The following is a 19,126-nucleotide window of genomic DNA, read 5'->3' as shown; positions in this document are numbered from 1 at the left end:
TACATGAAACCTAATTACCTGTATTGGGTGCTGTTATTGGTGGGACCATGTTAAACCACAAACTGGACATCAAACAATCACATTTTATTTGTGTAGCCCATGTTCACAAATCACAGTTTGTCTCATAGGACTTAACAAGGTGTGACATCCTCTGTTCTTAACCCTCAACAAGAGTCAGGAAAAACTACCAAAAAAACTTTGAACAGGGTAAAAAGAAGGTAGAAACCTCAGAGAGAGCCACATGTGAGGGATTCCTCTCCCAGGACGGACAGAAGTGCAACAGATGCCACGTGTAGTACAGTATGTACACCATTGATGAGAAGAACCAGTTTGTAACATAATGGAAAGTTTGTTAGTGTTTATAATATTTGTACATAGGAAAATGTCTGATGGATGATGGGAACAGCAATGACAATTGAAATGGAAGATTTATTGCCAGTAATGGTAGAATATGTGAGTAGGCATATTGTATATCAAGCAGTCTTGTTGTAATCATAGTCCATGATCAGCCTCCACCACGACCATGACCCACCATCACAATCTCTGATTCGCAATCCACCGTCATGATGTGGCCGCAGCACTGATCCTGGATCTGCAAACGATAAAGCACAAGGACTCCGGGGAAGATGTCAAGTCAGTAACATGTATTGATAAGACATTAATGTGATAAGGAAGGAGAAGAGGAAAGAGAAGCTCCATGTGTCATGTGTCCCCCTGGAATTCTAGACCTATAGCAGCAGAACTAAGAGCAGGTCCAAGACAAGCCTGGACCATCTCGAACTATAAGCTTTATAAAAAAGAAAAGTTTTAAGCCTACTCTTAAACAGAAACTGGGAGATGGTTCCACAGAAGAGGAGCTTGATGGCTAAAAGCTCTGGCTCTTACTTCACTTACAAGTAAGCCTGAAGTCTGGGAGCTCAGTGCTCTAGTGGGGTCTCAAGTAGATTCTCATAAAGATATGTCTTAGAGTTAGCAGTGTTTCAGAACAGAAAGGGGAAACGAACACCTTTCAGTTACAAAGCTCATATAACACTTTATATAAATGATGAGCAAAGCAAACTGCCATCATCATGTGAGAGGAGGCCTATGAAGTGTGTCAGAGCTGCCCATTTAAAACCAGACAAGATTTCTCATATAATTTAATTTATTCAATGACACACAAACTCACAAAACCATTTTGCACAACAAAGATTTAGTTTCTGTAAACGCATGGGAATGTTTAACACACTTCTTTTAACCCTTTCATGACAAAAATCAGAACAATAAAACACAAATAATGTTATCATCCACTGCAGCCGCTCAAGAGGAGATACAGGAAGCAAGAGCGCCCTACACAGGGGAGAGGAGGGTCATGAAGTACCAGAGGAGCAACACACAGTGAACAACTCTGCTGGTGGCCCTCGTTTGTACGTTTACTCAGGACGTGGTGGATGGTAACATAAGAAGATTTAAGTAATGGTGAACTTGAAGTCACCGACATGAAAAAATACAGCATTTGTCTTTATTAAACAATATACAGGAGGGTGGACAAAAGAAGAGAAAGACCAGATTTTAAAGTCTCCCTCGGGTTAATACCAATATGGTGACATTAATGAAGCTGCATTTTGTGTTGTTCAGAAAATAAATCATTCAAAGTGTGTCGCTTCGTTAAGAAAAGGACAATCAAGTGGAATTATCACCTCTGACATTCTCAATAAGAAAACCAAGCTTTATGAGCATCACCTTAATGGTACCGACTGCAGGGCTACTGCTGTATTTCAGGGTGTTTGTTATTTTGTCGACCTCCATATGTAGACACGTCTTTCTTCCATTAGAAACCTCTTGTTTTTAGCTGGGGATGGATATTTTATAGTATTTACTGACAAAAAGAGGGAGATCCAGCAGTAACACACCCCAATAAATAAATACTGATCTATCATTTTAAAGAAATGTTCACGTTTTTTGCAATCACGGGTAGATATTACAACCACAGACACTTTTCATACACAACTTTTGGACACAGATACACAACAGTACATCTATAGAAGGGGAAGCTATTGCCCTGGTCTCATTCAGGGTGGGGGAGAAGAGAAGGGTGATGCTGGGGTGAGCTGATTCATGGGAGGGAGACTAGAAGAATTGGAGGTAACAAGAACAATGGAGAAAGAGAAGATGACGTTTGGGATGGGCAGAGACAATGTCGGCCTCGGAGCCCCTGGAAGTGCAGAAAGGAGCAAAGGGAGAGGAGGATGGTGGGTAGGAGGATGGTGGGTAGGAGGGGTGAGCGGAGGTACAGCCAGAGCAATCCTTTGTGTGCCTCAGTGGCGAACAGCAGACTCCCTCGGGTAAAACTCAGCCAGGGTGCTCTGAGGAATCCTCTTCAGCATCTCCTTGGGGAAGATTCGCAGCAACTGCCAGCCAATGTCGAGGGTCTCGTACACTGTCCTGTTGTCGTACGGGCCTGAGGGAGACACAATGGTGGAGGTTAGTATCCAAACATACTATTTACTAATGCTGCCTCACATAAAGGTTTAGGCAGAAACCGCTCTTCAAAACCAAATGTCAAGGAAAGAAACATCAGGTATTCAGCATTTAAGCTGCAGTCAATTACTTTGAATCCATAAAATGTACAGATCAGGTAGAATGGGTAGTTCAACATTCATCCAATCCAATAAAAAAAAAACACCACACTTTCCATCCAGCACTGACTAATATTAACATTTGGTGGATAATGTAACTAATAATTTAGAGTTTCAATTATCCTCCCTACAGTTTTCACAACATAACCTCGAGCAGCCGATTTCCAATCCTCTTCATAAACCACCACCTGAATGTTAATATGAACCTGAACATAGATTACCCCTTTCAGATAGAAGTGTTTCTGTTTCTGGGAGCTCTGATAGAATCTCTGAGAATGTTTAAATACATTTTCAGACTTTTTCCAGGATTTACCAGGACGGGTGGGAAGCCTGTTATGCTTTCCTCAGCCAAAAATCAGTAAACTACACCAATCAATATATCCTAGGAACAAACACACCTGGAAATACATCTGAAACATTATCAAGACGGTAATGTTGTTTAAATATACGTAGACAACATGTCCACACACAGATGAGTGCTTGCAGGGTTTCACTTTGTGCACCAGCAGATCCTCTGCAGAGAAATGTCCTCTCTTACTGCCCGTCCTATCTACCCGTATATTGTCCATCTGCCACCATGAGCTTAGATCATTAAAATAGAGCCCTTTGTGTGTGGTACACTGAAAAAACAGGGGTTTGAGCTGCATGAGCAGGAGAGATGACAGAGAGAACAAGCTCACATCTGCCTGCACGAAGCAGAAAGAAGGTGAACCGTCATGTCCAAATAAGTGAGCACACATTAATAAGTATTGTGTGTAGGTGTCAAATTACAAAACCTGCAACTACCTATTATTTTCATAATTAATTAGTCTATTGCCTTTTTTGGATTGATCATTTAGTTCATCAAATGTTTAAAAGTTGTGAAAAATGTTCATTATAAGTTCCCAAAGCCCAAGGTGAGGCCTTCATTCAAACTGCAGGCTTTGTCCAAAACCCAAAGAGATTCATATACAAGATAATACAAGAGAAATCAGCAAACTCACAATTGAGAAGCAGGAAATGTTTGAAAGTTTTGCTTGATAAATGACATCAATAAAGAATTGGTAATAATATCTTAATAGTTGGTGAACAATCATCTGTCGATTGATTGGTTGAAGTGAGTCATGGCTGCCCTTGTGAGGACAGAGACAAAAGCATTTCCGTGGTTGCCAGCTACTGCTTCCACCTACACTATTATGAATGTTGAAAACAAACTACGTCTGTTTTTGCAAAACTGCTTCTTTAGCATGTTCTCACCTTGAGCGATGAAGTTCTTCTCAAACTTCTGTAGGAACTCCAGGTAGAGCAGATCATCAGAGGTGAGGGCCTCCTCACCCACCACAGCCTTCATAGCCTGCACGTCCTTACCAATGGCATAGCAGGCATACTGGAGACAAGAGGAGACATCAGTAATACTACTGTAGTTAAACAATACCAGGTCAAAACACACCTATACAGTATATATGACTGGACTGTGTGTGGTCAATGTGCGAAATTTAGGACGTGGTTCAGCACCAAGTGTGTGAATTTAATAAATAATCAAATGTTAAGTGGTGGAGACTTTGTGTTAATTGTCTTATTTAAAATATTTGTGAGGAAGCATCGCTCATTGTAAAGATCTCTCTTTTCCCTGTCTACAGTCTGAGCTATGTAAAGAGAAAAGTCGTAGTTGACAGCATGTACTGTTAACTCAGTCATTTAGAGAGAAAACTGTATGTCCATGTTACAGGGTGATTCATTCAGTACAATAGGTAAACCTTCTTACCAGCTGGTTGGAGACATCAGCATGGTCCTTCCTGGTCATCCCCTCACCGATGGCTGACTTCATGAGACGAGACAGTGAGGGCAACACGTTGATGGGTGGGTAGATCTGAAAGACAAGTATGAAGGTTGTCTTACTAATACAAAATTTAAAACCTGCTAAACGCTATAATTGTTTTAACAATAGAGGTTAGTAAAAAAAAGGGAGTTACATGGGTTTTTTTGTGTCGATAATTTAACAAACAATAATAATTATTAATATTCATTGTAGTAGTTTTGACTTAATATTACATTTTATTTGACTGATGATTTCTCTTTCATCAGTCACAGCACTTTACTATTAACACCAGCAGTTTGCTTCTTTAATTCTGTCGTTTGGAGGTTGACTCCAATTTGAAATGTCAAGCATCATGTGGTGTTATTTGTTAATGTGTCGTTAGGAATAGATTGTTTTCATCTGGTTAAATGACCAAGAACATAGGTGTGATTCATCACTCCATGTACAGTATTAATGTTTAAATTCACACAAAATGACTAGCACAGCATGTGGCATTTTAAATCAAGCATCTAACTCAAAAACGGATATACCTGTCTGTTGTGCAGCTGTCTGTCAACATAGACCTGACCCTCTGTGATGTATCCCGTCAGATCAGGAATGGGATGGGTGATGTCTGTTAGACACAAAAACAAACAAGACTTATATCTCTTACAATTAAACACAGAAGAGGAACTATTATAAAATAGAAAACACATGTAGGAGTTGAGTTAACACTCTCAGTGAAGAACATCTACAACTGAGATACTATTCAAAACACATCTGTTAGCTTTTCATTTTACAGATTTAACTCTGAATCAAAAGCCTGAGAGCCCTTGGGAACAGCAGTGTTTAGTAAAACTGACACTACCTCCTCAGCGAAGATGTAATGGGGACTTCTGTTCAACTATATAAGAGTATCCTCTTCATACTTGTTGCTATGGTAACTTAAGTCATCAGAGATATCTCCCGAGTGCGTATCAGATCACTTCTTCAGTAATTGAAACAATGACTTGCCAAAAAGATTCATGCATTTAAGGACAGATAATGGAATATAGACATATAATCATTATAATCATGTCGATACACAATGGATACATAGGTTGAGGAAAGCTATTAACCCTGCTGTGAATGACACACAATAATTCATATCAAGTTCCAGTACGAGACTGAAGGTTGTGAAGATTCAATGTAAAGCACAGAAAGCTCTTGTTCTGGTGCTGCAGCTCTCACCATCGTTGGGCATGGTGAGAATGGGGATCTGAGTGATGGAGCCGTTTCTGCCCTCCACACGGCCGGCACGCTCGTAGATGGTGGCCAGATCGGTGTACATGTAGCCGGGAAAGCCTCGGCGACCAGGCACTTCCTCACGGGCAGCAGAGACCTAAAGGTGGGCGGCATGAGTGGTGTAAAAGAGGACACAAGGTTGTCGACATACAAATCCATTTTATTGCTTCACTTTTCTCTTATTTCCAGGTTTGAGAACATTTTAAAGCCACATTGATTAGTTGTTTGGCCACTTGGGAGCAGTAGTGAGGTGGAAATTTAAAGAAGTTAATTATCACCTTATACAAGTACTGCAACATACATATTAGATAAGTATTGTCTGACTACAAACCCAGCACAGAGCAACATTAGCTTTTATGCATTTAGTATAAATGAAGATATTGAAGCCTAAAAATAACCTGGCTCTGTAGCTGCTACATGTTCCAGTAGGTTCAGCAGCTAGTTTTAGCTAACTGAGTCTGTCTGTTTGGTGCAGGACAGGTGGTGTACAGTGGCTACGTCACAACCCTTTCACTCAAAACTACCGAGCCCCCTAAGTGACAAGGGCTAAAAATAAATAAAGTATTGCATGCGCACGTGATATGCGTCAGTCCAGAGTGTATTTCAGCTTTCTTGAAAAATAAACAAAACCATGAGTTAAAAGAGGCTAACAAACTCCACATTACTGAGGGGAATGACACCAATGGTTTTAGTGATCAACATTTGGCAGAGCCATAACAAACCATTTTCCATTTAGTTTAATAAATAATAATGATTAATATTATTCATAGTAGTAGTTTTAACTTATTACATTTTATTTAGCCTGTAAACAATAACAACAGTTTTGAAGCACTAAATACTGTAAATAGACTTTGAGTTATTATTTAAGATCTTAGTTTAGTTTTTTCAAACAGCTCACGCAGTTCACATTAATGAGTGAGATAACTAGCAGGTAATTAGTGAGTTATTTAGCTAGCGCACAAATACAATCTGCAGATAACAGTTGTTCCAGTTGGAAAAGCTGATAGTTCTTTCTCTAACCGTTTGAAATCATGGAAGCACCATTTAATAAAAAAACTTTATAACATCAAGTGGTAAATATGCCAGTTATTAGGAACTGCATATGTGAAATGCTGGTATGAAAATTGTGACAGGCATACCGTAGAAACAGTATGTGAGGGTTCTTGGGGCACAAGTGACACATTTCACCAAGCAGTTCTGTTTATTAAAAATAATACAGCTTTAAAGTCTGTTCTCTGTTTCCCAACAGACCCTCGGGTCTGTAAAGATGGAGATGTAAAGATGTTTCGTATCAGACTGAATAAATTGATATTTTTATAATGAGTAAGACTTGATCTTACTGTGGCTTTTTGTGCTATACTATTCATCGTAAACAACAACAAAAAAAAGTATTTGGAATCCATTTACTGTTAGAGAGTCAAGTGATGCTAACTCCTTCAGTATATTTCAGAAGAGGCCAACAGCTGGTTGGAAATGTTGCCATTCTGTTTTCAGACCCTCTGCAAAAATGACCAAAAGTAAATCCTTGTTCCCAAAGTCAAGTGAATTCAGAGCAAGCAGGAAAGAAAATGCATCTCATTCATCTTTGGATTCAAAGGTTGATGGGCAGGCTAAACACTTCTGAACTGTAGATTCAATGCAAAACTAAACCTTCACACATATGAATGGGAACCGAAGTTAAATGTTAATGTCCTCCTGGCTCTTTGTAAGCACAGAAATACCCATCAAGCTGTCTGAGTCTTAGCTGACTATTGGTGCAGCGTGCATGTGCCAAGGTTAGGGACAGCGAATGCAAGAAGGGAAACGCACATGCGCCATTTAAAAACCCACATTGTGCTGCCGGTACAGAAACACAAAAGAGTGAGTCGAGGGGGCCTTAGTCCTCACATGAGGAGAGAGGAGGGCAGAGAGGGGGGACCATTTCCTTTTAAAGCCAAGCGGACAGTAATGAAATAAAGGTATTTCCTACACAAATGAAGGACACATTACCCTCCCTTTCAGCAATGACTTTAGTGAGTCCATCACCTTTGTGCTAATGCTGCAGAGAATTTACACTGGTGTGTTATGTTGACACGCTGCCACACAAGCAGCAGCTAAAGCAACAGACTGAGTCTTCACAGAGGATTCTGTAGGATTATACTATGGTGAAGATATAACTGAATACATGTGCTTAAATCGACAGTATTATAAAATAACATTGACAGTAAGGCACACGTACCTACAGCTCCATTAAAAAGCTTGGTTCATATCACACCTTTTCGGCCGTCTTCATACACAGCATGTTTAAAATTGACGCAGATTTTCACTCATGTTCAGTGCAGAGGACTGCTCCCAAAATGTGACTGTGTGTTTTTAACAGGGTTGGGTATAATTTAGAATGTTTCCAATACCAATGCTAAATCAATACTTTTAAAACAGAACCAATACTTTTTTCAAGCATTCCAACATCATGGCGAAGGGACTCAGTGTGGCGTACAGTCTACCCTGAAGTAAGTCCGGTCTAAGGAGATTTTATAACCCCTTGTCTTTTAAATAACGCAATGGCTGAAGCTCTTGGCAAGCAACCATCACCACCACCAACCCCCTGAAAGAAACTATATTAAGTAGCAGAGAAAACTTACATCTAGCCCCTCTAATAGTTGGCAAAGGTGCCTGCACCATTGTGAGACATTTTTTCCCATGTTCAAGTTAATTAGTAAAAAGTGAAGCAACAAATACGGACTTATCCGATACATAACAAATTCTGCTTGCTCAAGTTTATTTTTAAGTGGAACTAGAGACCATGTAGACATGAAGATCTGTCGACATGTTCATGAGTTGTTGCAATTATATTATTACACTTTGTACTTGTGGATCAAACCACAACCATCTTCAAATTTTTACGTCATCTGCGCATCTCTTAGGTTTTGTGATTATCTCGCGCACAGTTGAAACAGCCTCTGTGGTGACTCCTCCTGTAATACAAACGTCCCCAGGAACGAGGGAACGCACGCACGCACGCACGCAACTAACTGACTAATTAACTAACTTTACTTTCCAAACTAAATTCCTAACTCCAACAAAAAGTCTTGAAAACAATATTAGCAATTAGCTTTTGATAATATGAGTTATGTTTAAAGAGTTAGATCCTCAATAAGTACCATTGGGTTTGAGGATTAGAGATTAGATAGAGAAGGCAGAGAGTATTGAGGAACGGGCTAACACATTTTTGCTTTTGGTGTTTTCACAGAATGTGTTGGCATCAAGAAAAATATAAATCTCATCTTTATCCATTCACAAGAACATCCTTACAAGTAGCTTAACTAACGAGTGGTGAAGTGAAAAGACCTAAGAGCTCAGACCTTGATGTAGTGTGTCAAAGTCTTCCTGTAAATGATTCAAATAGACAGAATATAAATGATTTTCTACTTTCAGTCAAAATTGGTACCTTCTTGAAGTTTGGCAGTGGCTGTATTAACCACACTACATCAAGAGCAAAAATCATTCCTTTCCATCAAAGAGCTTAAACAAATGTGTCACATTGGACAGGTAGCCGTACCTCTCTCAGAGCCTCAGCGTAGGAGCTCATGTCAGTCAGGATGACCAGGACGTGCTTCTCACACTGATAGGCCAGGTACTCTGCTGTGGTCAGCGCCAAGCGTGGGGTGATGATACGCTCGATGCTGATTGGTCACAGAAACAATCACAGCAAGTTATCAGTATGTACACTTAAGAAATCAAGGTCTGAATTCAACTTATCAGGGAGAACATTTATTCTAGAGACTGGGCACAACTTCTGTGAATATGAATCTAGAAAGCTTTCTGACAACATCATCTCTGATTTCCATTGCTAAAAGAATTCCGTGAGTATCTATGACTTAAAAATATTGGCATAGCTGGTACGATTACAGCTTTCACATATTATAGGTGAATCTTACGTGGGATCGTTGGCCAGGTTCAAGAAAAGGCAGACGTTGTCCATGGAGCCATTCTCCTCAAAGTCAGACTTGAAGAAGCGGGCAGTTTCCATGTTGACCTGCGACACAATTGATACAAGTTAATGACACTGAGCGCTCTTAGGTGAAGGATCTTGATACAACAAAAGGCTGATTCAGACATCAGATATGCAACATTACTGACGTACTAAGTATCTGTTACATCAGAAGCTTTTAAACTGTGAGGCCGGGGGAAACACAGAGGAAGAGGCAAAGACACAGTGTGAGGTGAAAGGGGCATGTGCATGTTGGTGTTCTAAAAACAAAGGTGGTTTTTATAGGTATACCAGCTTAAAAACACAACCAGCAGTTGGAGCACAAGCTGTCAAACAACCCATGGAAACAGTTGAAGCATGTTAACCCAACTGCCACAATACGCATTTAAAAAAAGGTTCAAATTCTTGGAAGTAAAATCTCAACCAAATCTGAGCATATTGACATGATATTCATATTTTAAAAATTAAGTGTGACACTCTACTCAGGGAAATTATCAACTATCCATCTCGAAGAAATGTCTATAAATCTGCTGAGGAATCGCAAAAAGACTCCTTAAAGGGGACATAGCATGCCCATTTTACCACAAGTTGATATGGTTCCTTGGGGTCTTAATGAAATGTCTGTAACATACTTTGGTCAAAATACCACAAGGATCATTTAAAACAGCACCCTTTTTACCCTGTATAAAACAGCCCTCCACAGAGTGACCTGTTTTGACTGCCTGTTCCTTTAAATGCTAATGAGCCAGCTCCCCCCTCCCCCCTCTCCCCCCATGATTTTAAACGATATAAATTACATATTTTATATGATATAAATTATCAAATATGCATCCCATACTTTGTATTCCCCTTCTGTTGTCCTGGAGTTTTAATTTTCCCAATCACATAATTAAATGTCCCCTCTGCCCATCCACTACAAGCACACAAGCAGACAGACAGAGAGAGAAAGAGAGGGGGCTATGAAGACCATCATTTACCCCCGAACCCCGACATTCAACGGGTACAACAACAAGCGGAGAAAGCAGGGGGGACCGGCAAGACCATGTAGGGAGACTTCCAGTGCCTTGTTACGACACAAAACCCAGGAAGCTCAATCGAGTCACTCAAGCATGACGTTTCTGACTTAGAGGAACTATAACAAAACGCGCGAGTGTTTTTTTCCCAGAGTTTTTGGGTTGGTAGACATGCCAGATACCCACATTAACCTGTAGAAGCACTAACAAAGTGGAATTTGCATGCTATGTCCCCTTTAACACTGAAGGACTAACATGAGAATCTGTAGGGTTTTCAGTTTGTTTCAGTATTAAAGTAATCAAGGGGTAGCTGTCTGCAAACAGGAACCGCAACTACACACTTCTGCACTTTGATTGAGCCGATTTTCCAACATGTTGTAACAGTAACGACAGTTTTTGTATCATAAATGTAGGTACTGCCACAGAGAAAAGGCATTTGACTCCTTTCCCATTGCTAGTGGAGCCTTCCTTTCTGTTCTTCTTGCTCTGTATTAGGAACAGGAGACAGCAGCATGGAGGCCAGAGACAAGGCCAGGGTGGTTACTTTTACAACATAAATGTACTTTAGTCTCTTCATACACCAACTGAACAATGTTGTCATATACCACAAGCCTTCATTGCCCACATGGCACACGTCATAGCATCGCTCTGGAAATGGGGCGAAAATTTGTGTTCGCCTGGGAGTCACGTTTCAATCACTGGTGATCGGAGTTGGAGCCGATAAATACCTGTGACCCGGGAATGAAAGCTGATTGTACCCTTTCACACTGAAGACAAAAGCCAGATGTTAGTGGGTGTTGGTGAGCTTTTTTGTCCAATGTGAAAGGGGCTTTGCATAAATGCCGGTTATGGCCTTATACAAGCATGACAGAACCATTATGGAAACAGCATGGTGCACAGAGGGACTGCTGTCACTGCTGATAGCAGTTGTATGTTGGAGGACCATTATGAATGAAAGGGACACTTGCCTCCTCTCATCACTTACCATGAATTGATTTTCATAAATTTCATTGTTAGGAATACCACTGCCTGTTTCGTAATGTATAAAACATGAAGTATATAATGACAAAACTCTTATTTCTGTTTGCTCACATGCTGTGTATTGAGTGTTTTCTTGATATATATAATTTACAATCGATGCAGTAAGCCTAAGTCTGTCCATATAAGACTGCTATAACGTTAAAATGAATTAGATGCTTATTCTGACATGAGACCAACATGTTCACTTAATGAGGAGTAATGTGAGATCTTTGGTATTGTTGCTTTAAAATGACTGCAACTAATAAATGGACTTTTTTCTTTTAGGACAAAGACTAACACAAAATCTGAAATTAGTTCAAATTCAACAGAAGCCCTGCGGTGCTCTTCTGTCTAATTAGTAAACAGTGTCTTGAATGTGTTTTTTTTTTTACTATTAAACACATACATTGCTGTTAAAGTGTGCACTATGTCCTTTAAAAAGATTCATATCCATGTGATGAGTTGGATAAATACTCAACTCTCCTGCTAGACTTAAACACAACACAAAAGAAGAGGGAAGGGTTAGTATTTAGCAAGTGAACCGTGTGTGTTAGAGGTCAGCACCGTCACAAATGGGGTGTTAGAGCAGACGGGAGGAGCAGCTGAGGAGGAGAGAACTTGATACTGCAGGGTTGACAGTGTTAAAAGGACCTGTTGAATTAGTGACCTGTCTACATGGCCGAGGGATATGCTCAGAGGTGCAGAAATAACAAGAGGGACTTAAAGGTTAAATCACCTGATGAATAAAAGACAGAAAGCAGGGTGGGAGAGAGGAGACAAGGTGTCACATCAGGGTTAAGAGGGGGATTAGAGTTACAGATGGGGGAAAATCAATGTTTGAACAAGTGTCTGCTGAACACTGCCTGCTCACCCCCATGGCTGCAAAGACAATGGCAAAGTTATCAGAACTGTAGTCCATTACATCCTTGGACTTCTTCACCAGGCCAGCCTGGCGACAGATCTGGGCAGCGATCTGGGAAATAGAAAACACACAGAAGGATTTAGACAGTCAAGATGTCTCAACCTCAACACACAGACTCTCTTAATATAGCTGATGTCACTAAAATGTGCTAGGTAAAGTTTAGGTATCAGTCTGAGGGTGTATGTCAAGCAGGGCTGGGTTTTGACAGTATTCTATCAAATCTGAATCCTTTGCTAAATGTAATTTGATTCGGCTTTTACTTTTGCAAGTGTCAAGATTATACATAGCTAAAACTCAAAGATTCAGAGATGTGAATCTGTAAAGACAAAAACACTAGATTTAGCCTAATTGATGTTAGATTAAGGGGACAACATATGAAAACAGCCTAAAGTTTTATTTCAGCAATTTCTAGTTACCACTAGTCATGTTTGTTATGTCTACTGTCAAAAGTGAAGACCGTTTATGTTTTTGTTATTGTTTTTTTCAAACAACAAAGGGGCTCTATGGCACTGAGGCATAAAACATATCAGGCTTTGAATACAAAGGGTATTTTAATAAAAAGATTGATATGTCAATATTAAATTGTTGAGTTTAATTAAAAAAACTAAAACTATGAAGTTTCATCTTCAATATGAAACAGTGGAGTTTGGAGTCTATGCACAATTCACACAGACAATAATTATCACTGGATCAAATCATTGTTTCTTTTCATGAAAGTAGTTGTCAGAAATACATTTTGAAGTAAATTCATTTTAAAAGGGCTTTATGCAGACAACTTCTCTAGTACTTAAGTTATCAATAAATTGGTTATACAATAAACCCCAACTAATTTCTTTACTAAACTGATCCATTTAGCAGAGTGAAGAGTGTTATATAATGAATTGTGGAAGGAAAGAGGAATTTCACGCTCGTCACATAATGCCACAGCCACTGCCTTGATCAGGCCTGACCTCTCCATGCACCCAGTGTTCAGACACCTGGCCCATAGAGGAAGCCATGGCATGAATGACCTCTGTGACATGTGCTTAATGAAACAACGAGCCACGTTTTCACAACATCTCCACTGCACGACAAGCCACTCTGGGATTCTGTGGTAGGACAGTTTTGATCACACTTTGTAGAAGTGGGAATGGAACTGAGCTGTTAACACTGGGAGTGTTGAGACAGTTGTGGATACTTTGCACAGATTCTCTCCAGTGATGCCATTACTGATTTTATTGTACTTTACTTAGATTTATTATTGAAATAGCACTAATCATTATGAGGGGGGAGCAGTGGAATATATTTTGTCATTCACACACACACAGAAAAACAAGAAGTTTAAAACCGATTTCTTTTTAAATAATGTGCAAGTGTGGATATTTAAACATTCCCCAAAATACACAAGGAAATAAATTGTTGTGGCTGATAATGGACAGCATGGTGAGAAAGTAACAGCATAAAATTGTGTCCCCGAGCACTGATGTGTAAAGGACTGTAGGAGTGAAAAGAAGAATAGAAAATCCTCTTCTTTTACCTGAAGAGCATCGAGAACAACCAATGGTCACTCAAGAAACTTCAATTGAGCTAGAGTAGTTCAGTAGATGTTTCGACAAACACAATGGAGTTATCTTTGTGGCCATTATTTATTTCATCACCTCCACAAAGGAGGTTATGTTTTCACCCGTGTGTCTTTAGTTGTTGTTAACAAGTATTAAATTGATTAGAGTGCACCCTACATTGGCCAGGGAAGAACTCCTTAAAGATGGATCCGGTTAAAGGGACACATTGGGGAATTGTTTTAAATTTCTGTCCCCAACATTGCAAGATGGGGCATTGTTCAGAATATAATGACCGGATATTGATGTAGAAAAATCGGACATATTTATGATTTGAAATGTATGAGTTTTTACAATTTGATTATCACACTACGTCCTTTTTCCTATTATTTTTCTATTATAAGAGCTAGACAGACATGTGTAGGATTGTTTGGCCTTGGTGGAGGTATGTGCTCTACAGAGTGTATTTCTAGTTTAATTTATTTTTTTGCTTTCGGAGAATTTCCCGAGCTGTCCTACTTAAACTAGCCTATTGTGACAATCTAGCTGGAAAAACCACAACAAAGCTGTTTGTGCTGCACAGCTGTCAGTCACAATGATTACGACACACGCTGTAGCAAAGGTTCGATGAATGCCAAGCACCAAGCAGTGAATTCAAGCCCCGTGAGTTGGGCTCAAGTTCTGCTTTCTTTACTGTTTACTGGCAAACTACAAATCCCACAGACAGACAAGAGTGTTTCCTACTTAATCCATAGTTTCTGTTGTGTTTTTTATGTCCATGTATATGTGTGCAGGTCATGTATTGCACTAACCAATGAACAGTTAAATGTTTTACTACACTGTTTTTATACAACTTGATATATTAATGTGTGGAACATTTATGTTGGACACCTGAGTCATGGAGTTTAAGAAAGCAGAAGTCAAACTGGTGTCACATGACATAGGAGCACAGCAGACATGTGAATAATGTTTATTCATGTTTCATTAAAATATTACTGTTGTCATTTCAGCATGGGGCTCACTTTTGACTTTGGGAACACATACACTCATTTAGCTTCTAGAGAAGCTAAGTAGCTGAGGTTTTGCCATTTTAAAAATGAAGATAATCACACACTAAGTTCCAGTAATTGAATTTTTAAAGGTTCTATTTTCATCAGGATTTATTCCAAAGTAAAAAGAAGAATAAATAAATTAGGTGTGTTTGCCGTTTAGCCTACCATCGTTTATATGAATGGGGGCTAGACAAAATAATTTGAATGTCAATATTACAGAATGTTTTTTTTCTACAATAGTACATTGTTGACATATGTACTAGAAATGATCAAATCAGTTAAATAACATAATCACTGATTTATTATAGTAAAACTGATTAGCAATGTATTAAGCTGGAAGCCTTTCTTTTAGTCTAAAATATTTGTATTTACTTCACGTTTTGGTACAAGGGAGGGGTCTGATACATATTCCTCGCATTCAGAAAATTCTTTCAGGCTGGTAATCAGGTACCAAAGGAATTGTGTTTTTCTATGTCTGTTGAAATGAGCTGGTCTGGTGGTCTCACCTCATTGTGTGGTAGCCCAGCAGCTGAAAAAATTGGGATCTTCTGTCCTCTGGCGATGCTGTTCATGCCATCGATGGCTGAGATGCCAGTCTGGATCATTTCCTCTGGGTAGATACGGCACTGAGGATTGATGGGCTGACCTGGAAAATATGGAAACACCATTTCACTTTGAGACCCCATGCAAAACAAAGACACACGTCCATGTTCATAGAGGCAGTGGACAAAATTACAGAACGTGCCTTTTTTTGTTTGATTGAAAATGTTCTATTAGCATCAGGAAAAAATCCTACAAATCCACAGAAGGGCAACAGGTTAGTGAGGTCATACCCATAATGTCCAAGTAGTCCTCAGCCAGCACATTGGGCCCACGGTCGATGGGTTTGCCAGATCCATTGAACACGCGCCCTGAAAAACGAAGATTGTCTCCCTTTAGCCAAACAGAAATCAAGTCTGTAGTATGATAAATAGCTGATAAATAACTACGTTGTTTCTTTGAAAGTTCAACTCAAAGAAAATTACTAAGCAACAGTGATAAAACGCAGTTCATTAGATGACACTTCCAACCACATCTGTTCTTTTCTATTTTGTGTCAGATTCTTAACAGATAAGAGTGCTTCTGATGGCTCTTGTTGAGTCTACAAGTAACAAGTAGAAGTAATTATAAATTCATGGATGTGATAAATGATACTTCAAAAACAAAAGCAGGTTTACTTTCTACAGCTGTTCAAATATATGCAACCTTGTGCTGTACTGAGATAATCGCGCTGATTGAGATATTCAAGAGCATTCACAGAGGAGGTTTGATTCATTGCTGTTGCTTTTACCATTTACTGAGTAGATTGAAAATATAAGTAAAATAAGCACATTGAAGGGAAATGTGGTATGATTCTCTAAGCAGCATTCAGTGTTACATTTGGATTCAGTTTGCTCAGTGAAATCAAATTGATGATGTCATACCCAGCATGTCCTCTGATACTGGCGTACGCAGGATATCACCAGTGAACTCGCAGGCTGTCTTCTTGGCATCAATGCCTGAAGTTCCCTCAAACACCTGTACAAACACACACACAGCAATGACAATGCTAGCATGTTAACGATTAGCAAGTACAGGGATTACCATGATGGTTAAGCATCTTATATTTTCCAGATTGCTTTTAATACAAAATGACAGCATGGGATAATGGGAATGTAATGGACAAAATGAAATGACAGGGGTGACAGATGAAAGGATAGTGCTTAAAAAAACAGAACATTCAAAATATTAGTATTAATTCCCTGAGGACTATTAATATGTACAATCTAATAGTTGTGGAGACATTTAAAATAACAAATTCTACATGACAAGAGGAAAAGTCAGTCAAAATTGGCATCTATATCTAATATTTGTGCTTCTATATCCAGTAGAATCTGAGATAATTGACAGGATTTTACCAGACTGAGGGAAAATATGTGCATCAACAAATAATTAATAGGGATCCGTGAATGTCAGTAAAAAAATGTTGCACCAATCCATCAAATAGATGTTGAGCTATGTCAAAGCACAGGATAGGTCAATTTTGGCAAATGCTACTCATGCTTGAGTGTAATTATTGTGGACTATTTTCAGCTTTGGATTAATGCACATTTCACAGTTATTTACAGCAGCAGGACGCTGACACAATCGGTGCGAGTCAGTCAGCCATATTAGATCCTGCTTCTTACCTGGACGACTGCCTTGCTTCCAATCACCTCCAGGACCTGCCCGCTCCTCTTGGTGCCATCTGGCAGAGTCAGGTGAACAATCTCTGCATATCTGGGGAACTAGTTCAGAATGATAAAACAGTTTCACTACAGCTGCCCAGAGATGAAACTGGTATCACCAATACAACAGGGATCTGCCAATATGACCGTGTATACTTCATAGTGGCTTCTGAAAGTCAATTTGCAGTTTTGCCAATTCCAGTCTCATCAATATATTTTTTAAATGAATTTTCACAATAGGTGAATATCTTACATATTAATCATCATCGTCATTATTATTATTATTATTATTATTATTATTATCATTATCATTATATGATTTCATTTATAGACTCACTTTCACATTATCCAGGATCACCAGGGGTCCATTTACACCAGACACAGTGGAGTAAGCTGAAAGACAGAAGGGTTACATATAGAGGTTCATTCATTTCTATATTTCAAGAGGCCACAGGACAGTAAAATAAGGCAGGTAAAACTAACAATATTGGATTTCTCTTGTGGAACTGAAAGCCACCAATCAACATGGGAACAGGTAGACTTCCTTCCAGCACAGTTGATAATCACAGGCTGACCTTTCAAGATGAGACTTAAACAGCTTTCATGCACTTCCAGGCCCAAATGTCAAAGACAGGCAAATGTCAGGGAAAAATGCATGAAATCCACTTGTTCATGAATAGGGAGTACAATTACACAGGCACGTAGTTAGTTCTGAGCCTCACAATAATAGACTACTAAATGAAGGGTCATCACCGATGAAGGTTAGTGCGAATAGCCTTTGGCCTCCCCCAGTATTAAACAATAATCACTGCAGCAAGATGTACTGAAGGAACCTACTAGAGCTCAATGAAAACTATATGTCAAATATGTCAGCAGCGTTGCACACTGCCATTTACCTGAACTTGGGCTGCTGCGTATTTCTTTAATCATCAGTAAGATGAAACAGTTATTCACATCTTTGTGCTTAAAAAGGACCATTTCAGTGGTTCCATGCAATCAGTGCAGTAAATCCTGTGTCCTTACAACCTACATTACCCACAGTCATTTCACAATTGATGCAATAGGTGCTGTAAATTGCTACTTTAAATTAGTTTTTCCAATCATTCAGGGCCTCAGCGATTTCAGTTCATTTCATCAAAATCAACTCTTTATTCAAGTTATTATTAGGTTATTGCATCATAATGAAACATGTGTCCACACTAGTTTTACGTGTAGTTACGTAATTTTAGAGTTTTAACTCTGCTGAAATTGCATAGTTACCAGTGAATCCTATCTGTTGGTACAATGAGGTGCTGAAGTGAAGGTCTGGCGGTGGAGTTTTTCCATTAAGCTATGGCATGGCTTTACATTAATGCCATGCTCAGATACTTTCATTATGAAAACCTCTTTTGATTTGTCTGGATTTTTTTCTGTAGAACAAACTCAGAATATCGATTTGAAAAAGTTCATATATAGACTATATATGCACACACACAGTCTAGACCTAACTTGCTTGCTTTCTTTACCAAAGCAATGCTGTTTGCTTGAGTTTGGAAGGGATCTGCTGACGCCCCCTTCATCATTCCTGTGCACATCTGCAGACTTACGGGTAAATTCAAAGATGAGGGTGGGAACTGGAGGCGGCAGCATTGTTTCCACAAGGTTTCCTAACATGGTCTGGTGTTCCTCTTTATCTGTAAACTGTCA

The 19,126-nt window shown here is 39.3% G+C and overlaps 1 protein-coding gene across 1 annotated transcript in view; it reads right to left on the bottom strand.

Moving 5' to 3' along the window:
* Positions 1-1,126: 1,126 nt before the first annotated feature.
* Positions 1,127-19,126, bottom strand: part of atp6v1ba (ATPase, H+ transporting, lysosomal, V1 subunit B, member a) — a 30,843-nt gene continuing 12,843 nt past the window's right edge. Inside the window, exons 2-14 of the mRNA XM_035172665.1 lie at positions 17,778-17,833; positions 17,402-17,500; positions 16,658-16,751; positions 16,028-16,105; positions 15,701-15,840; positions 12,554-12,655; positions 9,597-9,694; positions 9,218-9,341; positions 5,626-5,776; positions 4,947-5,029; positions 4,363-4,467; positions 3,855-3,984; positions 1,127-2,440 (exon numbers count right to left, since the gene is read on the bottom strand). Coding sequence (XP_035028556.1) covers positions 2,298-2,440; positions 3,855-3,984; positions 4,363-4,467; positions 4,947-5,029; positions 5,626-5,776; positions 9,218-9,341; positions 9,597-9,694; positions 12,554-12,655; positions 15,701-15,840; positions 16,028-16,105; positions 16,658-16,751; positions 17,402-17,500; positions 17,778-17,833 — 1,403 coding nt within the window. The 3' untranslated portion in view covers positions 1,127-2,297. The remainder of the gene's footprint in view (positions 2,441-3,854; positions 3,985-4,362; positions 4,468-4,946; positions 5,030-5,625; positions 5,777-9,217; positions 9,342-9,596; positions 9,695-12,553; positions 12,656-15,700; positions 15,841-16,027; positions 16,106-16,657; positions 16,752-17,401; positions 17,501-17,777; positions 17,834-19,126) is intronic.

This window comes from Hippoglossus stenolepis, chromosome 12 (assembly GCF_022539355.2).
Source record: "Hippoglossus stenolepis isolate QCI-W04-F060 chromosome 12, HSTE1.2, whole genome shotgun sequence".
Taxonomy (NCBI): Eukaryota; Metazoa; Chordata; class Actinopteri; order Pleuronectiformes; family Pleuronectidae; genus Hippoglossus; species Hippoglossus stenolepis.
Note: the sequence above shows the minus strand (reverse complement) of the source record. Positions and strands in the feature narration are given on the sequence as shown.